This window comes from Dermacentor silvarum, chromosome 1 (assembly GCF_013339745.2).
Source record: "Dermacentor silvarum isolate Dsil-2018 chromosome 1, BIME_Dsil_1.4, whole genome shotgun sequence".
NCBI classification, from domain to species: Eukaryota; Metazoa; Arthropoda; class Arachnida; order Ixodida; family Ixodidae; genus Dermacentor; species Dermacentor silvarum.
In genome coordinates, this window is record NC_051154.1 from 298,405,342 (window position 1) to 298,417,978 (window position 12,637).

The following is a 12,637-nucleotide window of genomic DNA, read 5'->3' on the forward strand; positions in this document are numbered from 1 at the left end:
AAAAATATACTTGAAATTGGATGCTTAAACATGGCACAATTTTCCGGCGCGCAACTTTTTTTTTTTTTTTTTCTAAATCCGATGGTTTCCTGTTCGTGAAATTACCTTCGGTGCAACGCCCTCCGCCGACAACTTCACGCTAATTACTTTTAGAACCGCAGCAGCGTCAATTTTTCCGCAGGAGCTAGCCGAAATACAATTTTGGAGTAATGTTCTAAATGAGCTTCTGACCAAGAGACACTTCAAAAGTTGTTTTCGCACAGCAAAAGTAACTCTTTTTTTCAGAAAACTAAGTTGGTTTCATTGTCCTCGGCAGTCAGTGAACAAATTATAATTGTCTTTAAAATTAATAATTAGTCATCGGACATACTTATGGCAATATTATCTGAGCACACCCTACAATGTAAGAAGTTTTGCACATTAAGGGTGCTTGGTTTACTCCATGGTTAACACTCTTGCCGTTATGGTGCAAGGTTGAAGTGTTGATGTGGACAAGTGAAGTTTTCTTTTCTGGCAACTTTTTTTTTTTGTGGTGAGAAAACATGATGATAGCTGCGACATTCGACACAAAAACGGCATCAACGAAATTTGTTGGCTATCAGCGTCAAACTTTCCTGTCAGATATTTTAGTGCGCACCAGCTGCTAACCATTAATACACAATTTTCAACTACAATTCTTGTCATCGCAGGTGAAGTCTGAGCTCACTGTCAGGCGCAGTAAAAATATTTTACAGCTTTATCGATAAGGGTGTTAGACATGGGACAAAGCAGCACCCTTGACGGCTGCGAAAATTATTATTGTGTAATAGTTTGCTGTATGTTAATTTTCGATTATTGAGCTGAGCCAATGACAGCGCACGCGAGAAGGAAATGCTACCCCACAGGTTTACCGTCCTTGAAACTATACGATGGAGGTTGCCATGCGCCGGTCGAGTACCCTCGTCTGTACTGAATGGTGCCACACGGGTAAATAATTGTATCATGCGAAGTTCACAGATTTCGTATAATAATTATTCGTGGTTGTAAGGAGGACTTATTGCGGTTGCTACGAAACTAGCTTAACTGCGAAAACATTGCAGGTTCTTGGCCAGATTCCTAATGACCGAACTGAACGTAGCCGCTAACGAACGTGAGTTCCGCAATTGTAGGCTTAAGAACAGAGCGTGTGACGTTTTCAATTGGACTGTCCCGACCGAAACGACTACAGCGTTGATGGAGCTGTAATGATCTAATAGAGCCGTTAGCATGGTAATGTCAGCATGGTAACGTTCGGGCGTGTTATACGCGCGGTTGCTTTATGTGACCACAGACTACGATGGGTAGGGCTTTTTCTGACCTCCCATAACTGTGAAGCGCCTTCAAGAATGATCCAGTAAAAGGACACGATGACCCCGTCGCGTAAGGAATACATGATTTACAGAAACGGCTTGAAAAATATTACTGCGACTGGTATTTCTGCGGGAAGAGAAAGGAGCGCGTGCAATCGTGTCCCAGGGTTTCATCAGCAGCGTCAATTGGGACTGTGCAGTCTTAAGCGATGGCAAAGCGTTCTTGCCGCAGGTGCACTCTGCGGCAAGCCAACGACAAATTCAGAGAATTGCACGGGGTTTAGACAACGGTAAACATTTACATATATCAGGAAGTCGACAAAAAAGCGCCTACGTAACCGTAGCGGACGTACCGCAGGACGCTCCTGGATAGAGAAACATGGATTATGACGTCATATGCGATTAACTGTTATACAGTCGTACGTCCCTGTGTCCGTTCTTTAATGATACGGATGGAAACGTGCCGTGGGTCCGTTTTAAAACCAGTTTACAGGTTACCCCCAGAAGATGCACGATATCGCTTCAGAGGTTATGAAGATAACGTATCAGAGGTTATGAATATAACGTAAGGAGTCAGTCGCCTTGATTGAACGCTTTGAAATGCATTCAGAGGTCATATACGGACATTGGTAGTGAAGGTAAGAGGATGTCAGCTTGTCCGCCTTCCAAACAGCCTACATACCGCGACATTTGGTCGCGTTATACAGAGTGTTCAGATGTGATGGCTGTGCCGAAAGTAACGAAGTGCAGCTAACATTTTATTAGGTGACACAGAACATTACAACAACAGTGTATCTACCATTTGTTCCTCTATGCGATGTGCTATTTATTCAACGAACTGCCCCCAAAAAGAAAGGGTCAACCCAGTGTCGACGCTAAAGAAGATAAGGTCGACGTACATGGCAGTTCAAATGATTTGATCATTATAGATATGTTGATCATATGATTATCGTACGTTGATCTGTTTCATTCTCATCAATTACTCATTTCATGCCTTCGTATCGTATTTCATGCGTAATGATGTCGACCTTTTCTTTTTGGTGTCGACATTTGGTAGACCTTTTTTTTTTTTGTCACCAAAAGGCCATGTGGGCCGATCCCCGAGATATTACAGGCTATGGTGCAATGTGGTTAATTTTCAAATATTATACCGCTAATTACGCCCAAGCAGTTCATTTTGCCTACTATGCGACAAATTCTCGCTTCTTATGATTACTGGCGGAGCCGCCTTCCTGACACCATTCCCTCGGGCGAGCCAGGTTTAGTACAAGCGAACTCGTTCCATATCCCAAACGTATGCAGTACGGCAGCTTCGCCTCAACATGTCTGCCAACGGCAGTGCACCCTTTACAGCGGCATAATGCAACGTGTTGAATTTTCGACTATGCTGGCACTAATTACACCCATACCAGTAATTTTCCCTACTCTGCGGCTGATTCTGGTTTCATGTGTCGTTGAGGCCTACATTTTATACCTGTTGCGACTCGCTACGACGCTCTGAAGGCGCGAAAGGGCCGTTCTTTTTTTTATTTTTTAGGAAGGGGTGACAAGACAACCAATTCCCAGATACGCCAACCCCGCGCGACGTCAGCTAAGAAGACCTTCCTTCAACATTAAATGCAATAAGGGATATCCGAAATTCTGTATGTGCGCTTCCTCACATATCCGGTATGATTCACACAAAATAGCGGAAATGGCAGTAAAAGTGTAAACTAGAAGCGCACGAGACGGTACCGTTATCCATGCTACCTACGGTTCCTTATTCCATCCTTACTGTTTGCAAGCATACCCTGGGATCAATGGTGCCGTAAGCAGTTAGACACTGGACAGCTGTCTTATGTAGGGCAACCTAATAGTGTCGCAAAGCCTACTTGCAGTATATAGTATATATATTCCCTCAACGAACCACATGGTTAAAATCTAGCTTAACAATTGTGTTGCATTCACTTATTCGTTGTCCTTTACAAGCTGTCTGTGTGATCCAGTCATTGTAAGGAAAAGACTGCGCACACTTCTCTGTAATTAAATCAAATTTTCCATATCGTCGTTCGACTGTCCGCGAGAATCAGGTCATCCGAGCGATAAACATTAGGCCGCTAGATGACTGCATTTTATCGGCTGCCACTACGTGAATTGCCACTTCGTCGTGCATTCCAGGGCGTTATTTTTGCCAATGCTTGTGCTCTCAGTGAAGATTCTGCGGCTAATTTTGATTCCGAACAGACTGAAACCCCGTGCTTTTTTTTCATAAACTCAATGCCAGAACATTACTGATGGCAAAACACCCCTATTCACGTGAGATGGGAAAAAAATTATGAGCCACTTGCAAGTGAGGACTGCTCTATTGTGTCACGTAGTCAGAATGAACCACGAGAAGGAAAGATATTCCCTCTTGGGCATGGTGTTAGGAACAACGCTTATATAGACCCATAGTTTGACTGCACTTGCCAGGAAACGATAGTAGCAAAGCATATTAGCGTCGAAAACATTGGACTCAGTACCTGGCCCTGCGCGACTCCATTACGCACTTCTCTGGAATTCTGCGGTTAGGCCGTCTTCGGCAACCACGAACAGAGGTATCCTTAATATATAGTATAGCTCATTAGTAAGTAGCCTATACAGTACATGCAGCTATACCGATATCCTATCACGTACCAAGCCCCATACCTCTAGCGAGCAAAACGTGGCTTCATGACTAATGTGGTCACAGGTTCCTTTGAGACCTCGAAAAGTGGCTATGCGAACGACACGAAATTCTATGGCCATCCCTTCGGTCGTTGCCACGAGGCTATAAGTACTGGCAGAATCGGAAAGCGACAAAAGAATCAAGCCAAGGTCGCATCCAAAAGCGGCAAGACATTTATTTGTCTGCGAATGCAGCAGCAATCCTGACTACTCGTCTATGCGTATGCTTCTTTTTCGCAGGCTCTTATCTGATTTCGCTCGTAAAGAACTGTAGGCAATTGGCGTACACTGTAAAATAATTTGCACCCTTAAAAGTGAATAATGGCGTAAGTCTGTCTATATATCCCACCCTTACACCCTTTCTGGGTGTCAGGGTACGATTTAGAGAGATTTAAATCCTTTTTCACTTTTAATGGTGTACATTATTTCGCTGTGTACATCAAGCTACACAGTTGTAAAGAAGGAGCTGTGGTGTCACGTATTGTAAAACACACACACACATACACAAAACGACAAGCACACAAGCGCATCGACACTACTTAATTTGCTCTATTGAGCGTTTTGTGCAACAATCTTGGGAAAGCAACCTTACAAGACTTGGCCCCACGTAGTACTCGTATTATTAGTGCAAACTAGCGCAAGTGAAGTTCATCACATACAATTTGTTTCCTTCATCCCTGATCGAAAAGTTGTTTTGCCTACAGTTCAAGGAACGGCAATGCCGCTGCATCTTCGTGACGTTACACTCTACGGCTTTCCTATACTGGGGGTTTCTTTCTTTTTTTTTTTTTAGACAGGACATTTTTTATAACAAGGCTATAAGCGCAGTCAACGTGGTGTTCTTGCAGATGCGTTCCTAGGCGATCTGGCTGTATACTTTGTCGTTAATACGAGTAACTCTCCAATCTTGTTTTATGTGATTCCTTTCAGTAGCGAACACGCCAAGGTGCCACTCCTGTTAAAGCAGAAAAAGTTTTGTGTTTCCCTGCAACTTTCTTACCTGTTCTGTGAGTTGGCCATTTGGACAATCCTTAAGAAATCCCTTGTACCTGCAAGCAGATGAAAAGAGACGTTACTCGCAGTGCCGGTGTTGGTTCGCTGTCAGCAAACACACATTGTAATCAAAACACGAACAGAGCCCGATTAGATCGAATAAAATCAAAATTGTAGGTGAAGCGAAACATGCAATACTCAAGATACTCAAGAAAGCTTTGCGTAGGGTATCGGGTAAATGACGTGCACTGTGCGCATAATGTCATTTCTCATCATCCCCATCTGAATTAGCATACAGCAAGCCCAGCTCTTCGAGGTTAGTACGCAGAACAGCACCCCCCCCCCCCCTCCTCAAAACAACAATTCTGAAATTTGAAGCGTTGCCCGTCTTCGCTGGATAGTGCACTTGGTTAACACGCGAGGGGCTTAGTGAGAGCACATACAGGACCATTCCAGCAAGTCAGTACCAAGACTAAGAGGCATAAATCGTCGCACGGCGTAATTTCTTCGTCCGCCGTAATTTGTCATTTCTTTCTTCGTGTTGCCCAATAACCTGCCAACCAGCCGGTACCTTTTTACGACTCGCAGAATATTTTTCCCCTGCTTAGAAAAGTCACTGGGCGTTTGTGCACCGCGTTTACGGCGAACCATTTGGTAATTAGCTGCATGAGAGAAGGCAGACGTTTTTCTTTGCTGTCGCAGAAACATTGTAACTTTTTAACTACGCAAAAGCGCATCACGCATTCAAGCAGTACTAATTCATAGGAAATAATTTAAATCATATGTGGTATTTTACTTCTGAAACGTTGCAAATACCCTGTATGGTCACAAAACGCATCGATTTTGTCCACGTCATTAGCTATCACGTGGACAACATTAATTAAGTTCGCTTTCCTGCTTGCGCTTCTTTCAAGCATGCGTAATTTATCCATCCATCTTCTTTAGCGACCGCTTACAGCTGCCTCGTCAATAAAAATTTTTAATTTCTTGTCTGCCCCGTATCCGTCAAGCGTTCTTTCGTAAACACGATTTGTCTTTGTCCCCTAGCGTCCCAATTTCCTGAAAAAAGTCTTTAGCTCACCGAAGATACTGCAGTTGCTTATCTCCGGGGATGCATCATTTTGTTTCTGTATTTACGTAGAGAACTTGATCAGACATCAACCCACGCTCGTTCTTAATTAAAATGATGTGGTGTGGTCGCCTAATAGAAAAAGCTCTCGTTTTTTTTCTTCTTCCTCATCTTTTTTCAACTTCTTTGTTTCAGCCACTCCACGCAAAAGTTCTTCTTTAACATTTCTCGTTTGTATCAGGATAATGCTTGAGTAACGGTTAATATATTGCGCAATGCTGGAGCGCAAAATTCTCTGCGCGGCGAAGCTCGAACGAGTCGAACTAACTTTAAGACGCAGAATTAAAGGCGCGCTTCGGAAGCTTTTTTAAGCAACCGTTAACGCAGCTGATGTTGATCGAGGATTCGAAGAATGGCCACGATACGGTGAAAAACTTCTCATACACAAGCTACGGGCGTCTACTGAAAGCACACCCGCTGATCGACGAAACAACCTACGTATAAAGTCTAATGTACGCTTCGTAGATAACGAGGTGGTTACAACTTCCCGTTCTTCGGTTAGGCAACCGCAGTGCAGTCTTTTTCCCATACAGGAAAATCGTTTTCGCAAGGCGTTGCGTAGCAAGTGCTCGAAATGTTGAAATGCATCATCTTTTCTTACTGTGGGCATTTGGGAAGCAGCAACTGAATCTGTGCGCAGGACGATTTTGCCGCCAAATATTTATACAAACACGCAATCCTATGCCCTCCGCTATCAGTTTGTTTTTTCTCCTTTTTTTTTGGGGGGGGGGGGGGGGGTAAAGAATGACCGGGGAGGTATACTCATCCTCAAAAACTCAATTTCGCAAGTGCGTCAGCTTAGAAAGCATGCTCTAAGTGAGGGCTGCAATTGGGCCAGCACGATATACGTCGAGGACTGCACTGAATGCGAATGCACAAGAAAAAAAAACTGCAATAACGGCATTCAAGTACCATTGGAGAAGGAAATAATGGTTAAAAAAAAGTGCGGGAGATGCCTTGGTTTGCCATTCCTCGAGATACGCCCCAAGTTATTAGCGAAAAAAATCGAAAGATCCTAGTAACCTGATCGCGCACAGCATATAGGTGTGCTCTCCCATGTTATGGGTTTCTGAGTGCAGGCATTCAGTCATGAAGTACCATCCGGCTTCAACCTCATGAAAAGCTCTGGCAGCTCGGGGATTTCACACTGACGGTATTCATTGCGAGCAGCGTTCAAGAAATAAAGACACAAATAAAAAAAGAAAACGGCCTCACGGCATGTATATTGAAACGAGGCATTTTGACTGGAGTCTCGCGCAAGCAGCCATATAAGTATATTCAGGCCAAGGGGCACTGCGCAATCTTTACGCGGAAATATATGGCATGAGTATATTAATGGCTTCACATTATTAGTTGTTTATGTGTACGCGTGACCCTCACTGACACCAATGAGGCTTCGGTGTATAAGGTCGCCGCTAGCCAAATGTAAATTAGTCCCATCCCTCGACATCAGGTCGAAAGCAGAGATCCTTGTGCCATGACCACGATTTCATTAGCAAACGCAATGTGGAAGCCATATAATACTGTGATTCAGCGACGGCTCTCTCCGAATATTAAAGGGTGGGTGATTCGAAGGCCAAATAAGTTTTGTCGACCAAGATATAGCAGTGGCGGACATGATAAACTATCATGATTATGATTAATATATGATTATCAATAATCATAATCCCCAATAAGCTTTTTTCAGTACCTTAATGCCTCCGATGAAATTTCATAAATTTAGCGTGCACGCTTCAATTTCGAAATTGAAATTGGACAGAACTCGAGGCAAGTCCACATGCAAAAAATCCCGAGACTAACACCAGTTTCCAGGTGTGCATCCTTAAGATAAGCGCCGAAATACGTTGTCGTTCCACATTGTTTTACCGTGGGCAATACAGGCCCACGGTATTTAATAACTTGCTTTCTGGAGAAAAAAAATGTCACGTAAAACGCGGCCAGACAGTGCGTCAACACCATTCACTACAGAAATGTACCACCTGTACCCAAGCTGAGGTATACTGAGAACACGTGCACGTGTTCGTCTTCATGTGAAACAAGCTTTATCATTTGTCGCACAGGGAACGAACACACCTAAACGCTGCTCGGTCGGCTCTTCAAGGGGACAAAAAGGAGTCGATACCGTTATTAAGAACTGATGCCGCTGGAAAACTTCGAATGGTCATCAGGGATATCACGTTCTCTATGTGGAACACACGAAGTTTTAAAAGCAACCGGCTGCCCCACCTAGGCTCTTCTCTACGCCTTCACATCCCAGCTGGACTGTGCCGGCGCGAAGCTAGCCTGCTTTGCCGAATATGGCTAGGAGTGGCCTTTACGAAGTCTTTTGCTTTCCGAATAGGATGTGCCGATGACGCCTCGTGTGATGACTGTGGAAGCTAGGGGGCTCTTTAGCACCTTCTCTGTGACTTTCCTCGCAACAATTTACACAAGACGATCACTCGCAATCGCGATAGCTCGCTTTGGCCGAAGACATTTAACAGAGTAAATTATTTTAAAACGCCGACATCACAAGCCATCGCACGACGAGGGCACTGTTGATGTTTTTAAGGACAACCGACTTGGACAAGCCGCTGTAGCCTGAACTGATGTTTATAGTTCTACAAGTGCTACTGCTGCTGTGCGGTGATAGTCTGCAGTGACAGAGACCGACTGTGATTGTGTATTTGTGCTCCCTTTCTCTCTCTCTCTTCTTTCCTGTCTCTCTACCTCACCCTCCCAAACCGGATCTTCCCCTGTGGTTAACCTCCCCGCCTTTCCCCTTTCTTCTGTCTCTCTCTCTCTCTCCCCATTCGCATGTGATGCACCACAGATTTGTGGTTTTGTATTGCTGATTTCGCATGAATGATACTGTCGTATTCTTGTTTTTTGTTGTTAGTTGTTTTTATAGCAGCGCTCGCCAGCGCATTTGTGATGACAGTGGTGTGGTATTGGCCTGTATCCAGGCGCCTTCTAAACTTAGAAGTATACACGATGGTGTCCCAGCTATAAATGCACCAAGCTATTAAAGAAAAGCCACTGTAGACACGGCGATAGGGCCACTAACGCTGTAGCATCAGCAAACTTCTGCAAACTGGGATATTTGCTTTGTTACACATATTGGCCTGTTAGGAAAAAATCAATTAACTACATAATAATTACTGGCCTAAGGGCGTAAATGAAGTTTAAAATTATACGTCTCATTCGAAAAGATCCTATTTTATAGGTTTGAGCCTGCTATGACCTTCTGAAATACGTTTTTTTTTTCACGTTTCAAAGTTGTGGTGCTAAATACCAAAAGGGGCGCGATGTGAGAGCGCTGCAACGCGCCTTGTTCAACGGCTAACTCTACTGAATAGCTGACTTGGCGACTGCGTAAAAATAACGCGCCAGCGTAACTATTGGCTCCTTCTAAGTATTGGTACTTTGCATCCCCGTCCTATAAGACGTTGGGCAGCACCATATAGCTTACAGGGTCACGCTTCCACCGTATCTGAACCACACTTGTTGGCCACATCCTTATATAATAGGGCCTGTCTAAGGCTCACTGGTTACCAGTCGTTCTTCAGGAGTCACCGCATTAGTGAATCATTGGTTTGCGGAACGAAAAATGTTAGGCTTAACATTAAGAGACAGGTAGAGAGTGGTGTGGATCAGAGAGCAAACGGGGATAGCCGATATTCTAGTTGACATTAACAGAAAAAAAAATGGAGCTGGGCAGTCCATGTAATGCGTAGGATGGATAACCGTTGGACTATTAGAGTTACAGAATGGATACCAAGAGAAGGGAAGCGCAGTCGAAGACGGCAGAAAACAAGGTGGGGTGATGAGGTTAGGAAATGTGGAGGCGCAAGTTGGAATCAGCTAGCGCAAGACAGGGGTAATTGGAGGTCGCAGGGAGAGGCCTTCGTCCTGCAGTGGACATAAATATAGGCTGATGATGATGATGATGATGATGATGTTTGCGCAACTCCGAATGGAAGTGACCTACACATATATATCTTCCTTCGCGTCCCTTAAATAACTACAATGAGGGTGCCATTATGTTGAAAGTAGTAAAGTCTCACCGATGCGAGGCCACTAAAAAAATTAAGTGGAGCGAAGCCGACGAGCGGAGAGTAGTCGCCATTTGCTTCGGCATATTAAAATCAGTATGGGCCCGAACAGGAGAGCCAAATCCTCTCGCGTTGCCCCGCTAAACGCCCACCGACGCATGGCGCTTATGCTGCCACCGAACAGCGCAGGCTTCGCACCTCTCGGCCCCGCATCGGACGCGCGAACTGACGTTGGGCGGGACTTCTCATCAGACGCAGTCGATGAGCAGAGGGCCTATAGGATTCACCCTCTCAGGCCGGAAGAGTTCTGGGGGCACTAACGATCGGATCATCAGACGAGACCCTGCTCATTGCATGCGCCTGCCAGTGACGGCGCGGGAGACGCGCCGCCAGTTCGATGCGTTCGCCGCCACCGTGGAAGACCGAGCCTTCCCCCGCTCACCACGGCATCCTTGTCCAGCAGCCGGTCTTGCCGAATGTCCTCTGCAGGAACGAAATAAGAGAGACCCGTCTCGCTTAATCTGCTCCCTCCGCCCTTCAGCGTGGCCGCCGTGTTTCCCGCCATCGTGCCCCGGCACTGATGAGTCCATTTAAAGTAGCGCGCGGCCGCATAGCGACGGCCCAGGGTCGAGCTACGGCTGAGGGCATTAAGTTGCTGGCCGCTATGGCTATGTAATCTCTGCATAATGGTCGAGAACTTTAACGACGAGGCGCAAGCCAGACGCTAACCAGAGAGAGAGAAAGCGCATACTCGCAAAGCCGCGGAGAGCACGGTTCTCCGAATGTGAAGGAACTCGCGAGAGAACTGGCCCCGTCCCGTTCAATCAAATGTTTCCCTGCACCTGTGAGCGTGTACGCTCGTCTATCTCGTGGCACGTTTCTAAGATGAAAGGACGAGCACGCATCTCACGTCCGTATAGGTGAAACTCGGATCAAAAGCCCGTTATTAGCGTTGACGCACCGCCAACTGTCAGCAGGGCACTGCCAGAAGCTAATCGCGTACAATAAATTCACTCGCGTATTTCGCTTTAACGTGTGTTCGCATTGTAATAGCGCGCACCTTGTATATGACCGCTCGCGCGAAGAGTGGCCCTCAGGTTCATGGCGTCCAGGCAAAGTTGACAGCAATCCTCGCAGTTTGCTTCGTAGTTATTTGTTCAGCCAACCGTTATCGAATAGCTTGGCCCATACACGGGTTTTAACTTTTCATCTTCTGGTGAACAACAACGTGAGCTGTTGTGCTTAAACGAAATATAGAAAAAAAAACAATATCTATCTATGTGCTTGTTTTTTGTGTTGGCGTGCTTTGTGCCTGCTGAGAATTCTCTTATTGCTTTTTTTTTCTGAATCATCCTCGGCTGAGCAGAGCCCCTATTTGATATCTCAGGATAGCTGGCTCTAATGAGGCCCACCTTCCGATATTATACCATTTATTATAATCAAAATAACCTATACACGCTTCTGCCGAGGACGGGTCCGAGTAAGGGACGCATCACTGAAAGTGCTCGCATGTTGGCGGCCACTCCGTTTTGTTCTGCATACAAACCCAGAGCAAGACGAGCCCCTAGACCACGCGAAATGTGTTAGCGCGTGTCTCTCTCTCTCCATTCCTTCGCGAAACAATAAGAGGGCTTCCCTCGCGGCCCACTGCTCCTTTCTCCACCGTTGATCACGCACTGGAGAAAAACCCCTCGCATTCCCGCGCAAACACAGAGCGCAGCTAGGCCTGACGCGCGACAGATGCGAAATGCGACCCGCTCTCTTGTATGCGGCTCCTCATTTATTCCATGGACGAGAATAACCGAGCAGTGGAGCTTGCGTTCTCACCCTATTCCGCCGCACCCCTATCCACCCATTCCTTCCGTATAGGCGCAAACAGCAAAGCAGAGTCCTTTCCTTGTCGTGCCTATATACTAGCCGCTGTTCTCGCTGTCACGAGCCAAACAACAAACCACGGCGGCGATGGATCAATCGCGATGACAGAAGGAACGAAGCCTAGCAAACGGAGACAGGACGGAAATGGCTTCAGTCTACATACGCGAGAGAGGCGAGGCCTCACTCGCTCGGCCTGCGCCGCATGATCGCGTTGGAGTGAGTAACATTTATTTTGTGCAAACGCTCGAACTGAGTAGAGAGATCAATATGAAATGCCTGTTGAGATTCCGTATGTTAAAGCGCTGTCGCGCGAAAACAATGAGACCAGCTTCGACTTTGCGCAGAATAAAAGAAAGACGGGCATACCAGGAAGTTTAACTTCCTCGGTCATCCGTATGCTGGCATATTTTTCGTCTCGTGGTGGCTTCGTAAACATAATGATCACTGGGTTTTGAGCTTGCACCGGGCGGGAAAGGCGAGCCATTCGGAACCCGAAGTAACATATGATCATTAGTTCAAATTTGTCTCTTTTTTCACCCATGTACACGACTGAGGTCTTACCGTATAGTACATGCCTCCACAAAGTGGAGTAC

At 45.8% G+C, this 12,637-nt stretch overlaps 1 protein-coding gene across 1 annotated transcript in view; it reads right to left on the reverse strand.

The window, feature by feature from the left end:
• The window catches only part of LOC119437246 (frequenin-1), a 283,411-nt gene that overhangs the window by 67,454 nt on the left and 203,320 nt on the right, over nucleotides 1–12,637 (reverse strand). The window contains exon 3 of the mRNA XM_037704287.2: nucleotides 5,014–5,062. Within this exon, the coding sequence (XP_037560215.1) occupies nucleotides 5,014–5,062 (49 nt within the window). The remainder of the gene's footprint in view (nucleotides 1–5,013; nucleotides 5,063–12,637) is intronic.